Source organism: Archocentrus centrarchus, chromosome 2 (genome assembly GCF_007364275.1).
Source record: "Archocentrus centrarchus isolate MPI-CPG fArcCen1 chromosome 2, fArcCen1, whole genome shotgun sequence".
NCBI classification, from domain to species: Eukaryota; Metazoa; Chordata; class Actinopteri; order Cichliformes; family Cichlidae; genus Archocentrus; species Archocentrus centrarchus.
The window spans coordinates 8,292,335-8,308,390 of NC_044347.1; the positions used below are offsets into that span (position 1 = coordinate 8,292,335).

The window sequence follows — 16,056 nt, forward strand, 5'->3', positions numbered from 1 at the left end:
TTGTAAGTGGATGATTACAACTCCTGAAAGGTTTGCTGGTTATCTCCTCATCTGCTGCCAGCATGAACCGGTTCATCCACTCCTCGTTTGTCCCGTCGTTCAGCTTCAGTTGCAGTAGGTCAGCCTCTGCTCTGCTCTTTGTGCTAACCTTGTGTACATACTGGCTCTGCTCATCTGCTCTCCTAGAAATCTGTTGGTGCGTGCACTGGTTTTCTTTAGAGCAGAGATTGTGTCAGTCAAAGTCAGGCCTGTCTGTGAGGGGTTTAAGCACCTGGAAGGAGTCACAGTGAAGAGGGAAAATGTGACAAATAAACCCAGAATGATGTCATAAAAGAGAGAGATCAGAGTGTTACTGAGACTGAAAGTGTTGAAGGAACGAGTCACAGTTCAAGGCTTGATGTCTGAGGCTTTATCTACAGTTTGGATTCTTAGTCATTTATTTGAGTTTTGGTTCATGTCTTAATATTGATGATTATCATCAGCAGCAGTGGTCATTTCAGTCTCTCTTTGTTACTCTCTGTGTTGTTTTTGTGTTAATGCCTCGGTCCTCCTCTGTTTCTTTGTCTCTGACAGCTTATTAAATGTTAACAGGATTCATTTTCTTTTGTTTTAGCCACATTGTCCCATGAATTTCCTGATTATTTTCACCTACTGTTGATTATTTCCTTGTGTCTTCTGCCATCACTTTGTTACATGTAGCAGTTGTGTGGAGAGAATTATGACTTTATACGAGGTCAGCCTGAAGAAATTATTGCTGTGAAAATGTTGAAAACTATAAGCACCTTTTCTTTGCTGACCTCTTCCTCTGAATACGTTCCTGCAGCAGGAAGTCTCTTTGTCCTCTTTCTTCTGTTCAGAGGAAACAGCAAACACCTTCTTGGCAGTTTCCCCTCATAGCTTTAAAGAGATCATCACAACACACACTTTTGAAAACCAGACTGCAGCAGTGATGAAGACTTGGATGTGTTCAGCCTTCATCAGCAGTGATCACACAGACAGCTGCAGCTTCTTCACCTTCTCGTATTGTGACTCATTTAATGGCTAACATGATACAGACTTACAGGGAGATCACAGAAGCTCAATGATTTAGGGATTAATATTTAAAGGAACAAGTACTAAACAGTAGTAGTAGCAGTAGTATTACAGAATGTCAGCAGTCAGGTCAGTGGTTAGGTCTCTCCATTCTGGCTGACTGACTCACTGTGCTATTAACTGTATTCAGTTATTACAGACACACACTGCTGTCTGCTTTAGTGGCTTCAGTCAAACACTGATCATACAGACTGTCAGCTCGCCCTCCTTCTGATGTGTAAGAAAAAGGTTTCCTGTCTTCACACGTCACCATGTGAACTTTACTCTGAGACTCAGTCTGACCAGTCAGACGGCATATTTTTAATTTGAAGAGACACTGTGTCCTGCACGCACACACTGATGAAAATCTCTTATCTGATCTTATTCATGAGGACATGTCTGTGTTATTTAGAGCTCAGAGGAGGCTTTGAGACGTTGAGCTGTGACTGCTTCCTGAACATGTTGGTTTGAGGGAAATCAAAGTGCAGATTTAATGTAAAGAATGAAGAACAATGTTAATGTGTCTCTGAGTGCGAGAAATTTAGAAGAAACTCAAAGGAGAGTTTGAAAGAGAAGAAATGGGAGAAGAAAAGAGGAAACTTCACTTTTCACATTAAAGTCTGATATTCAGGAACTTGAAGGATGTTAAATCAACTAGACTGCTGCTCCTGCTGAGCCCCTCCCACCTGCTGCTTCAGGTGAAGTCCCGCCTCCTTCCTGGAAACAGCTCACCTGTGTGTGTTTATTGTCCAGGTGTGGAGTGGAGCTTCTTCTTCTACACAGTTTGTAAGTTTGATTTGTTTCCTCCTTTAAAAGTTTGTCTTTAGAAATTTTACTACATGTTTCTGCTCTTTAATCTTTAAACAAGATGGTCAACTCTGATTTCAGGATAAACTTTGGATTAAGGATGTTAATACAGACAAATGTTCTAGTCATTCCTACAAGAGAACAAATATTGGTGTTTATTTTAGGAGCTCAATGAAACCATTAATCATCATCCATCAAATTGTGTTTATAATGTGAATGTAACTTTGTGCTTTGACTATACTGGGCCAGCTCTTTGTGGGATATTTACACCGGTGTCAGTGGGGAAACTTATCATGATCTTAATAACTAGTTCACTTTTTTCTTGTATTTTAACTAAGCTTTCACTTTTGTTTCATAGTTACTGTCAATCATGATTTGATGGATGGTGAATTCTGGTTGCACAGAATGCAGCTAACAGGTTAGAGAAAACCATTTTATACTGAAAGTATTAAAAAAAGAATATAAAGGAGAACAGGCCAGATTGCCAGTTTAATATCTCTTTGAAAGCCTCTGCAAATATAGTTCTTCATAATCCACAGCAAATATAATGTTGATAGATCAGGCATTGTGTCCTTAATTTGTAGACGGGCATGTACCTACTGGTAATAAATGTAAGTGGTGGCATTTAAAACTAAATTCTGTAATTACGAGACAGAAATGAATCTGGGACGTCCAAAATCGGAATCCCGTTCCTGAAAATGGTTTGCGTGGTGCACATCTGAAAGAGACAAGCCTTTGCTGTTCCAAAATAACAACGCACTGCTCCATCAAGCATTAAATTTATATTGGTCAATGGAAAAGTTTCTTTAGTGCCACAAAAAAGTAACTCAGAAATAATAAGATGGGCCATTTTTCCATTTTTTGTTTCCTTTTCTTTGAGAATTTATGTTTTGATTTCAAAGGGGAAACAAGAAATAATTCATTTCACATTATATGGAGTATGAAATGAAAATTAAACAAAATATTTTTTGTTTGTTTTTTCTCAATCCATTTTCAAAACAGAAAACATGACCAAAAACACACAGACCCTGGATTTCCAGGCTGTTTCAAGTGCTTTCTCTCTCTCTCTGAATGGAGCACACTGTTACCATGTCCTCCTCTAATCTTCCTCTCTACCTGATGGACCTGCAGGTTTTAGACGTGTCTCTGCTTCAACACACCTGAATCACATATAGAAGTCATTAGCAGGACTCTGGAGAACTTGACTGCATACTGAGGAGGTAATTCAGCCATTTGATTCAGGTGTGTTGGATCAGGGACACATCTAAAAGCTGCAGGACACGGGCCCTCGAAGGCCTGGAGTTGAATACCCCTGGTCTAAGTTTAGCCTGTGTCATTCAGAGCTGCTTTCACAAAAGGTCAGGGCCTCTCAGAAATGGCTTTAAAGTGCAACTTGACACAATTTAAATAATCTAGACCTCCTCATGAGTTCAGTTTTATTAAAGAAATAACAAAAAACAAACAGACGGCAACTGTCCAAAAAACAGCTTTTAACATGTCCAGATACTTTAGGTCCCCTGATGAGCTGTGAGGTACTCATTAAAGAGCAGTAACTCCTTAATCCAGTGTCTATGTACAATCTGCAAACTAAACAGGCATAATCAGTTTGAAGCTCCGAACTCAGCTGATCTTCTTTGAATCACGGATCAGCTGAAATGTTAATGGACTGAAGCTTCCAGTCGAAGTGAATCAGTGTATGTCAGTGAATGCATCGTGTGTGCTGGGCTGCAGCTTCATGGCTCCATCTAGTGGACTGATAGTAGAAGAAGAGCAGCTGATGGCAGCTTCCTCTGCCTCACTCTGCTGCATTCAGCTGCACATATGATAGAAAGGAGGATTTGAGTTGATGTGCACATGAATGATGTGTGTTTCCTCTGCAGGTGAAGGTAGAAAGTGTGTGTGAGCTGATGTGAATTCAGCAGCATGGATCAGTGTGAGGACAGAGAGGAGGGAGTCCCTCCCTCTAAAACCACTCTGTGTGGGGAACATGAGAGCCAGACCAAAGCTCAGAGGTGAGATGACCATCTCTAACTGTCCATGACTCTTCTCCATGTCACAGCTCAGCACTCACATCACTGCTGCATCATTATTCACAGGAACCAACAAGGAACTAAACGGGAACCTGAACCTGAACCCAGCTGTGTGTCCTTAAAGAGTGACCGGTCTACAGATCACTACATTGATTTTAAAGGACACCAACCTTCTGCTGCAGAGAGGTGAGCTGTTAGTAACATGAACTCTTTAATAGCTCTCAGTTTGATGTCTGATTTTAAATGAACTGCTTGATGTTGTTTCCTGGTATCTAAACTGTATCTTGAAGGAAGTAAATGAGTGAGGAATTATTTAAATTTAAACCATGTCCATTTACACTAATGCTGCTCATAGTAAGACCATTGATAGACCTGCAAAGTTCGAATGACTGTGGTTACCTTTGTTCTTATGCTGCCAACACTTCCTTCTGCTCACAGCCTGCAGACCCATTTTGCTTTGGGAAGTTATTCCATAGCTTCTGTGTCTGTAAATGTTCTGTTTAACAGATCTGCTGGACCTGAACCCAGCTGTGTGTCCTTGAAGAGTGACCGGTCTACAGATCACTACATTGATTTTAAAGGACAACAATCTTCTGCTGCACAGAGGTGAGCTGTTAGTAACTTTTACCTTTTAAGAGGTGATTTACCTGCTTCATGTTGTATATGATCTGCAGTGCACACGCTGTCATTCCCTCAGTCCCATTTCAACTTTCTCTTAACAAACAAGATTTTGGTCACTAATGAACTGAAAATCCACTTCAGTGAACATGTAGAATATTAACGGGTTTCAATCATGTACATTGTATATAGTGTTATTATTAGTAGTATTAAGGTTAATATTGTTTGTTGATTTTATATATATTCTTTTCTTAATAGTGTGAATTATTATATCTTTATTTATATTTATAATAACTGCGGCTGCTGTTACACCCAAATTTCCCCTCTGTGGGACAATAAAGGCTGTTTCTTCTTCTTCTTCTTCTTCTTCTTCTCCAGTTTATTAAAACAAAGTACAAATTTTCATGCACAGATTTCACTTTTTCTCCTAATTGACTGAACCTTAAACTAAATTTATGTAACATGCTTTAAAATCTAGGGAACAGCTGTGAGCTGCTGAATCCACAGACAGTATTAAAGATGGATGCTGCTAGATTGGAAGCTGTGAGATGATTGTTTTCTCTGTCACCATCTCAGTGTTTAGACATCAGATGTGACAGGTCACTGTTAAACTGCATGATCATTGGCTGATGACCTATGAAAGACAAATCCCTCTGAAACAAATTACAAATAAGATCAATTTCCCTCTCAGACCTCTATGTAATGGATATTTAAAGAACCTCTGCAAACCTTCATTTATTTATTTGTTGTTGGCATGAGAGCTACATCTATCTTTCATTCATTAACACAGATTGTCTGGTGGAGAGATCAAAGATCAGCTGTTCATCAGACTGTTGTGATTATAATCACAACACAAGAGTGGTTGAAATTTCAAAATCAGAGCCAAAGATCTTTTCCAAACATTACAGAGCAGAGACCAGCTCCAACAAGCACCTCTTTTTTTGAAAATAAACACAATAAAAATAAAACACTGGTCTATTAAAAATCTTTTCGGCTTCAGTCAGTCCATCTGTCCACACAGTGTGTTATTTTTATGCTATGTTGGAAAAAGCATTCACTCATTTACCTTCATGAGTGGATGAACTTGGCTGACGTCCCATTCTTAATACATATTGTTTAACATAATATTTGCCCACCCTTTGCAGCTGTAACAGCTTCAATTCTTCAGGGAAGGCTTTCCATAAAGTTTAGAAGTCTAAAATCCCTCATGATGATTTTCTTGGCATGTTAGTGCTGGTTACTGAGAATATACATCATTGCAAGTGTTTGTAGTTTGATGGTAGAAACAGGTCAACAGCACAGACCGTCGGAATGAGAAGGTAACACCATTAAAACAGATTTGATGAGTTTATGTTAAAAATGAATATATTAGAAAATCATTTAAACACAGAAGGAATTGATGGCTAAATGATGAACCTGCTATCAAAATGCAGGTAAAGAGGAGACCTTGTTTTGAAGAGCCACATATCCCGCATGGTGTTTAGTTTGTAATGAACTAAGTTTGTTTAAGAAATTATCAGAAAATAGATCAAACATTCGGGGTGGGCATTAAATTGGTTCAGTTTATTAAAACTGTTGAATCCCATCATGATGATCAGATTTTGTTTAAAATAATAAATTATCAGAATGGATTCAGAACTGGTTTTTGCTCATTGTAGCAGAGCTTAAGTGTGTTCTGCAGCTCAGAAAATTTGATGTTGTAGTACTTTGGGAAATAATAAAGTGACAAAGACCACAAAATATCAACTATGTCCAAACTGTGAAGGTAAAACGTGGCAGGTGTACAGAGGAGATTTCTCAGTTTTCAGACATCGTTTCGGCTTTAGCGCAGTGAGAAGAGGATATGCAATATTTCCAATGAAAATCTTTTTAAAGTTCACATGAAATCTCTAACTCTACAAAACCCAGGCCTCTCTATATTGACATCATCATTTCATAACCCCCAACATCATTGAGAAAGTCTTTGCCGAAACCTTTATTCTGATGAAATAAAATGTTTTTAAAAATATTTTTTATTGTAGGTTTAGTTGATTAAAATTCTATTAAAGTAGGAGACTGGAAGTTTTAGCACATACTGCTCATGTATTGAAAAGGGAAATTGTAAAATGTTGCTTATTAAATGGGTATTAAATAATTAAATACACATTGGGTAACTTCAGTGGTTCTCAAACTTTTTGCACCACTTCACAAGATGAATTCTTGTCGTGCCTCGTGTGAGCTCCATGGTGTTGAAGGAGGTCCGAGAAGACCAGCAGACAGTGACAGTGGAGAGTTTTGCGAGTCGCTAACGTTTCCAATGTTCAACATTTATTCCAAATGACTTTTCTCACAGGTTGATGGCGCCCCACCAATCATGACCCTGCACCCCACCAGTGGGGCGGGCCTCACAGTTTGAGAACACATGGTTCATGGGAGTGTGTTTTGTGAATTTATAGATAGGCTTGCCCCTAAAATTGTCTTCGAGCTTCTGCACCTCTGTGCCTTACATGAACCCTGAGAGATAATGTTTAAAATAACATTTCTTTATGTGTCTTCAAGTATAAAATCAATTTCTTGTGGCTGACAATCAAATATCTGTGTATTTAAAGTTTGGGTGGCTGATAATAAATATTCAGCTTAGGTTTTAATAATATGTTGAAAAGTTTTATCTGATATTTTGAATTTACAGTAAATGTTTTTGTGACTTTTTTTTGGTGCCTTGCAGAAAGTTTTCTGTCAAGAGAAAGTCTGATAAAAAAAATTCCCTGGAAATAAATCTTTATGTCCATGAATGGTGACAAGACAGTAAAAGATATTTTTAACTGAAGGAAAAAACTATTGAACATCAGTAAGAATTAAATGTACAGTAAATAAAACTGATATTTTTAGTCTTTAGTCTTAGATATAATTTTAAGCTTTGAAAATTTGTCTGAGCACTGAAACACAACAACACACAGCAAACACACAAATTAAATGCAAAGCACTGAGCTGTTGAGTTTCTGTGAGATCACCACGACTGCTAAACCTGAGCCACTGTGAAAATATCACCTGTTGGATCTTTACCCTGTACTTGAACTGATTCTTCATGATTCCTTCACAGAGTGGATCAGGAGAGCTCAGAGGTTCCCAGTGGTCAGTCTGCCCAGCAGCATCAAACACAGCTGGACTCCATATTTATGGTTTGTACATGTACAACAACTACTGTTACATCTGTTCTTTCAGTCATCTCAATGCTGCACTTTGTACACCAGTGGATTGTCATTGTACTCATGTTTCTGATGTTTGACTCTGTTGTTTTAGTCTGATTGGGGCATTCATACAGTATTCTGTTCCAGCTGCTGGAGGAAAATATCATCACTTTTGTGAGGCACGAACTGAAGAAAATCCAGAAGGTTTTAAATCCAGAATTTGTAGAGCATCAGAATGAGGATGAGGAGTTGCTGCCAGTTGAGGAAGAAGCAAAAAGAGAGGAAAACAGAGAAGCATTTGTGAAGATCACACTGCACTTCCTGAGGAAAATGAAGCAGGTGGAGCTGGCTGACCGTCTGCAGAGCAGTAAGAGGATTTCTCTGAAAAAGTTGACAGAACAGCATTAAATTCTATATTTATAGTTACTTAGTTCATTATTTTTAAGATTATATGTTTTGTGTTCTTTGAGAATTTCCCATCACCTGTCAGCATAAACATAAATCTGCTCTGAAGAAGAAGTTCCAGTGTGTGTTTGAGGGCATCGCTAAAGCAGGAAACCCAACCCTTCTGAATCAGATCTACACAGAGCTCTACATCACAGAGGGAGGGACTGCAGAGGTCAATGATGAACATGAGGTCAGGCAGATTGAAACAGCATCCAGGAAACCAGACAGAGCAGAAACAACAATCAGACAAGAAGACATCTTTAAAGGCTCACCTGGAAGAGATGAACCAATCAGAACAGTGCTGACAAAGGGAGTGGCTGGCATTGGAAAAACAGTCTTAACACAGAAGTTCACTCTGGACTGGGCTGAAGACAAAGCCAACCAGGACATCCAGTTCATGTTTCCATTGACTTTCAGAGAGCTGAATGTGCTGAAAGAGAAAAAGTTCAGCTTGGTGGAACTTGTTCATCACTTCTTTACTGAAACCAAAGAAGCAGGAATCTGCAGCTTTGAAGACTTCCAGGTTGTGTTCATCTTTGATGGTCTGGATGAGTGTCGACTTCCTCTGGATTTCCACAACACTGAGATCCTGGTTGATGTTACAGAGTCCACCTCAGTGGGCGTGCTGCTGACAAACCTCATCAGGGGGAACCTGCTTCCCTCTGCTCACCTCTGGATAACCACACGACCTGCAGCAGCCAATCAGATCCCTGCTGAGTGTGTCGACATGGTGACAGAGGTCAGAGGGTTCACTGACCCACAGAAGGAGGAGTACTTCAGGAAGAGATTCCAGGACAAGAAACTGGTTTACAAAATAATCTCCCACATCAAGACATCACGAAGCCTCCACATCATGTGCCACATCCCAGTCTTCTGCTGGATCACTGCTACAGTTCTGGAGGATGTGCTGAAAACCAGAGAGAGAGGAGAGCTGCCCAAGACCCTGACTGAGATGTACATCCACTTCCTGGTGGTTCAGGCCAAAGTGAAGAAGGTCAAGTATGATGGAGGAGCTGAGACAGATCCACACTGGAGTCCAGAGAGCAGGAAAATGATTGAATCTCTGGGAAAACTGGCTTTTGATCAGCTGCAGAAAGGAAACCTGATCTTCTATGAATCAGACCTGACAGAGTGTGGCATCAATATCAGAGCAGCCTCAGTGTACTCAGGAGTGTTCACACAGATCTTTATAGAGGAGAGAGGGCTGTACCAGGACAAGGTGTTCTGCTTCATCCATCTGAGTGTTCAGGAGTTTCTGGCTGCTCTTCATGTCCATCTGACCTTCATCAACTCTGGAGTCAATCCGCTGGAACAACAACAAACAGCCTCCCAGACAGAGAAACACCTCTACCAGAGTGCTGTGAACAAGGCCTTACAGAGTCCAAATGGACACCTGGACTTGTTCCTCCGATTCCTCCTGGGTCTTTCACTGCAGACCAATCAGAGTCTTCTACGAGGTCTTCTGACACAGACAGGAAGTAGCTCACAGACCAATCAGGAAACAGTCCAGTACATCAAGAAAAAGCTCAATGAGGATCTGTCTGAAGAGAAAAGCATCAACCTGTTCCACTGTCTGAATGAACTGAATGATCGTTCTCTAGTGGAGGAGATCCAACAGTCCCTGAGATCAGGACGTCTCTCCACAAATAAACTGTCTCCTGCTCAGTGGTCAGCTCTGGTCTTCATCTTACTGTCATCAGAAGAAGATCTGGATGTGTTTGACCTGAAGAAATACTCTGCTTCAGAGGAGGCTCTACTGAGGCTGCTGCCAGTGGTTGAAGCCTCCAACAGAGCTCTGTAAGTTGTCCTAAAGATTTATGCCTTATAGACACAATCTTTTTAACAAAAAAAAAAGAAAAGGAAAAAAGGAAAGAAAAAGACCATGCCTCATTATCTTCTTAATTTTTCATCAGGTTGAGTGGCTGTAACCTGTCAGAGAGAAGCTGTGAAGCTCTGTCCTCAGTACTCAGCTCTGAGTTGTCTAGTCTGAGAGAGTTGGACCTGAGTGACAATGAGCTGAAGGATTCAGGAGTGAAGGTGTTGTGTTCACCCATCAAGAGTCCACACTTTAAACTGGAAGTACTGAGGTGAGGATTAGTGTTTATTCTATGTATGATTGTGTCTCCTGTTATATCTTTTATTAAAGTTTTGGGGGAAGTACAGCTTTTTCCAGCAGATCGTTTCTTTGAGGATTAACCCTCTATTTCTTGAAATAATTCTATAAGAATGTTCCAAATTCTTCCCAATTGTGAAAGAAAGGGGAAATCTGATGAGCTCATGAAAGACCTAAATATAACTTTAAAAAAAAAACTGTTGTAATTTGTACATTTCATCATCTATTTCTCATTATCAGTTTCTTGTTCTCTCTTTCTCCTCCTCCACCACTGCTCTTTCTCCTCCCTCAACTGCACCTCATCCTCAACTTTAAACCTCATCTACTGAACTGAAGTCAGGACACTGACACATGAAAACACACATAAAGATGCTGATTTAATCCCTTTATTGTTGCAATTACTGATTTTTAACAAATAAGACATACAACCCTCCCATCTCTGTACGAGTCAGCTAAACAACAACAGCTGGTTAAAAGGTTTTGAGCTACAGTCATCATCTGATCAGCATTCTAGTTTGTCCAATTCTTTATTCATGACCAGTATCTCAAACTACTGACAGTCCCACCAGTCTCAGCTCAACTTTATGAAGATTTTATAAGTTGTAGAATTTCATATCTGGGTCAAATTTTCTTTGCTAATGCTGTCCTCCTTTTTTTCCCCTTCGTAGCCAACTGCGCCACTGTTCTCTAAGACTGTCATGTATTGTGTGTTGTCTCCAGGCTGTCAGGCTGTGGTATCACAGAAGAAGGTTGCTCTGTTTTGACCAAAGCTCTGAGCTCCAACCCCTCACATCTAAGAGAGCTGGACCTGAGCTACAACCATCCAGGAGAGGGAGGAGTGAAGCTGCTGCAGCAGCTAAAAATAGAGACACTCAGGTATGTAGAGGCCTGTTGCAGCCACAGACAGTGACAGAGAGAAGGTGAAACTTTTTCTCCATCCTTCACTCCGATCTTGTGTAAATGTTCCAATAACACTCATGTCCAGCTTGGAGAAATCACACAAGGGCCAGCTTTTAAATTTGCTCATGGTAGCTGGGAAAGGCTAACGTAAACCTTAACTACAAGTATGGAAAATACAATAAAACACACACTGCACATATATAGCACGATCATTTATTTCAATGCACCTCAGTACCTTAGAGAATATGCCCAAATTTCATAACTTAACATTCACAGATTTGCACAGCTTTCATCAATAAAATAAAGAAAATGTCCAGCATAGTAGATTTCACCCTCCAACTCTCTCAATTTCTGGTCTCCCATAAAACAACTGGAAATGATTCTAAATATAATATGTATAAATGGTGTAAATATTTTTATTTATCTGCTCCACTCACTGCTGTCTTGCTTTTATTGCTCAACTTCCTGTTTTTTCTTCCTTTTTCACTTGCAGGATAACTCTTCTTCATTTTCATTGACTTACATCACTCATTAGATTAGTTTAAACAGAACCATTCACTCTGCTCACAATGGGAATGAATGGAGTCAGGTGGAGCCCCATTATGGTGTTTTTCAGCCATTACGGGTGTGTGGGGGGTAGGGGTTCCCTCCCACACCATCCCGGGGCCCTATGCAGTAAACTGCCTTGCCTCATGGCAACAATCATTGTAACAGTGAATGGCCTACTTTATTAAAGTAATAAAAGCCAAAACACACAATGATCTAAAATGAATGTATGTGAGATTGTTGGGCTCATTAGTTTTAGTAAAAATGATAATGAGCATTATTTTTAGCCAGTTCAATGAGTGAATAGTGTAAACTGACAGTGTAGCAAAGAAGCAAAGTTATCAAGCGCTTAACCTTTGCAACCACGATATGTGTATCACAAGTCAACACAGAGCTATGACAGCTGTATGACTCACTATGTCCAGTGTTATACTTTTGTCCAATGGCTGACAAAGAGGTGTGTTGATGTTACTTTTCTGCAAACACCAGTACAGTTATGTATGTGTAACCAGTGTAACATTCAGACCTGATAGGTGGGCCGAACGAACTACATTGTATTGGACCAGTGGTTAGGTTTAAAAGGTGGGTGTTAGAATGTGTGAAATTTTCACGGAAATAGCTGGAGGCTTGACTGATTTTTGGATTATTCATTCAAATGCACAATATTTATGTACAAGTACCAACAAAAAAGATTACATTCAACATATACTGAAATAAAACATGTATGCCTTTTGGCATACATTACCCCAGAGTAGAAATAAGTGGTAATTTCAAAGCAAAATAACCAAAATAAAAGTCACTACAATGTGGGATTCAATTAAAACTTATTACAAAAAACAATAATAACATTAAGCCCTTCTTTTTAAACACAAATACAGTTCCGGATTACATTCAGTCCTGTTGCAGTCAATGGGTATATAGTCTGGCAACCGAGCAGTGGTTAGTCAGAACTGTGTGGCTGCCTGAGTCTCCAAGCCGAAGAGTATTCATCTAAATCTTAAGTCAGGGGTCTCGTCCTGAGTTCACCCAATATAGTCAATGTGTAGTAGTCAGTGACAGTATGTGGCTATGTTAGTCCTACCACATTCGAATGGTTCACCAGTGCAGAAGAAGGAATAGGTGTGTTCCTTCTGTGGTAAATGGAGTGATCGGGTCCTTGGGTAGCTCGTCACCTCCTTAGCCAAGGAAGAAATCCAGGGTCCAATTCCAGGGAGTTTCAAAGGGTATCCAAGAAAAACCCAGCCTGCATAACAATAAAAGCTTTATTGTTTACAGTCTTGGTATTAACAATCACCTGTGGCCATCTGTCACTATGATCCACATTTATTGCTATCACTGGACATAATATGACAGCTTCATGTATAACACTTGTCATTGTCCTACTAAAATAAGCCTAATTGGCTATTCAATAGATGAATATTTCAGCAATATGAACAATTTTAACCTATTAACTGGCCGTTTTTAGTGCTTTCCAAATTTGAAGCCTCATAGCGTCACAGTAAAGGGCGTTTCGCACCGGATGCGTTGCGTAAAAACGACATGAAATTTTGAATCTTTCGGATGCGAACTTGTTGTGTAACCTATATACACACCGGATGCGTTGCGTTTTTGCGAATAAATCGCCCTCATAAAATGCACTGTGAAAGAAAGGAAGTCAACATCAAACAATGATGTAATGAGACTGTGATGTTTCTAAACAAGAGAATGAAGAAACAGAGATTCTGGGTTCATCCAACTCATAAGAAAGCAGCAGCAGGGAGAGTTTCATGGTTTGATCCAGGAGTTGAAGCTGCATCATGGCTGCTTTCGCGCATACTTCAGGATGTCAGTGGGCAGTTGTTGTTGGCAGAGTTGGGATCACATGTGAGGAGGCAGAGAATAAATTCAGAGAGCCGACTGACTCAGAACAGCGTGTAGCTGTGTGTCTGAGGTAAAATAGTACGAGTTTACTGTTCCCACATCACTGTATATTCAGTACATCGGTGCGTGTTTTGAGCTATGAACTCACATGTTGCTAAACGCAGTGCTCTGATTGGTCAGATCTGTTTGTTCGCTTGCGAAAGTCAGAAAAATCGAACTGAAAAAATAAATGTCGCAGATTCGTGCTGTGAAATGACGCGGTTGGTGTGAACGTTTGCATTAAGAACAGGCGAGTCTGAAAAATGTTTTTAACGCACGAAACATCCGCACGGAATTTACACGTCCGGTGTGTGAAGGCTTTAATGCTGCAGTTCGCCCTTACGATGCTTTTATATGACAGACTAGACCCTCAACATTGGATTTACACCTCATTTGGCCAATCATGTTATGAAATTGGTTTTCCAGAGCCAATAATAACCAGACAGCATCATGTGACTTTTCTGGACATGCCCCCAAATGTTCCCCAATCGTTCTGATTGGTCAAGTCTGACCAAAAATCCAAAACCACAGATGTATAGCCAAAAAAATTCCTGACATGTGGGTATATGGTGCTATGGGGCGTGTTTTCACATGAGTCCATAAACTCCCTGCGTATTCAGTGCGTCCTCCGTGCGTGAACCTGAGCAGGAAGTAAGAGTGTGTGCCCCGTTGTGCGTATGTAGTGGACAAGAAATTTGATTCTGTTTAGTTTTATAATTTTGTTCCGTTTACCTCGCAAAATTTTTTTTTTGTTTTGACTGTGTTGCTGTGTAGAAATGCAGAGCTGAGGAGTAAGTGTTTTGCCTGAATTGATTGTGCACTGATCCACTGGTAATGCCTTAGGATTTCAGTAGGGGAAACCGCGCGTCCCTTTCCCTCACTCGATACAGACGAGTGAAGGCAAGAGCGGCGTGTCGACCTCTTCATTTATCTGTCACTATTCCCCTTGTTTAAGGTAATCACTGCACACGAAACTCCCTAAACTCAGTAACATGTCATCGTTGATTGTTTACTTATTGTTGTTTGTTTTGAGAGAATGTGTTAATTTTTGAATGCTTATTTTGATGAGTTCCCAGCGAACTTTATTGCTGTGTTAGCTTGTGCTACCATCTCGCCATATTGCACGGTTGTTATTCAGCTTCTGTTCACATTTGTAAGTTACTCAATACAGACGAGTGAAGGCAAGAGCGGCGTGTCGACCTCTTCATTTATCTGTCACTATTCCCCTTGTTTAAGGGCACAACACGTAAACAGTGTTTACAATACTTTTTCTCATCAACGGATTGTCAGAATGCATCAAAAACAGACTAAATGACTCACGAGAGTGGATTATTATTTATTAGAGGATTTCGTTGCTGATTCGACCGGTTTTATCGCTGCAAAATCCGGCGAACGAACAGTTGTACTCTGAAAGTGATCCATGGTATGTGTAACTTTCTATTCTCAGCTTGTCCTCGCATTATATGCCGTTTAAATGTAAATATGTATGTAATGGTGAGCATGACATGCACCATTACACAGAAAATATCACCGTACGCTGTTGTTGCGCCACTTATATTGTGTGTGTGTGTGCTTTGCATATGCAAATTTATAAGAGCAGTGTTGGGGGCAGGGAAGGTTGTTACAGGTATATGTGTAGGAACTAAACCACAGGATACCAGAGACGGAGAACACACACAACAGAGGCAAAGACCACAACACGACAAAGAACAGAAGAAAACTGGGGGCTTAAATACACATTAGGTAATCAGGGCAAGAGGAAACACCAGGGCACAGCAGGTGAAGCAAATGAAACTAATAACAGGAAGCAAAACTAAACACAAAGCACAGGGAACACAAGACTGTCAAAATAACACAGGAAATGACTAGACCAGGTACATGTAGACTTGACACAGGGAAACAAGGGACTTGAAATAAACACGCATACAAAAGAGAACTACACATAATCCGAGAAAATAACTGAAATAGCACCAAAAGAACACAAAACACTAGGCCACCGGCACAGGACCATGACAAGGATAAAGTTTACTTACTGGACAAGAAGTCAATTTGCAATGATTTTCAAATGAGAGGCGGAAAAATCATTTTGGCTCTTCTGCTTAGGCCAATGTTTTTAACCAGTGTACTTGTTTGGCAAAATGCAGGGCTGTAAAGAGGCACACAGCTTGTCTATTAAAAGTGAGAGGTATCACTTTTATTTATTTCTTTCTCTTATTATTTTTGTTGATATTTATTTTGAATTATCAGATTAGAGTTTCAAACTGAATAGGCATATTTTAATAGCTGTTTTTGTAACTTCAGGTTGATATTAAAAAGTGAATAATTTGTTCATTACATTATCTGTGAGGATTCTTTCATGTCAGAATGTAGGTACTTGGATAGACCCACTCGCGCATGCCGACAGTGTGTTATGACACCGTAGCAAGAATTAGCGATTCGTGTTGACTGCGCTAAACGC

At 40.0% G+C, this 16,056-nt stretch overlaps 1 protein-coding gene across 1 annotated transcript in view; it reads left to right on the forward strand.

Annotated features, from left to right (window-relative positions):
* The window catches only part of LOC115796156 (NACHT, LRR and PYD domains-containing protein 3-like), a 108,834-nt gene that overhangs the window by 55,390 nt on the left and 37,388 nt on the right, over positions 1-16,056 (forward strand). Inside the window, exon 9 of the mRNA XM_030752434.1 lies at positions 10,054-10,227. Coding sequence (XP_030608294.1) covers positions 10,054-10,227 — 174 coding nt within the window. The remainder of the gene's footprint in view (positions 1-10,053; positions 10,228-16,056) is intronic.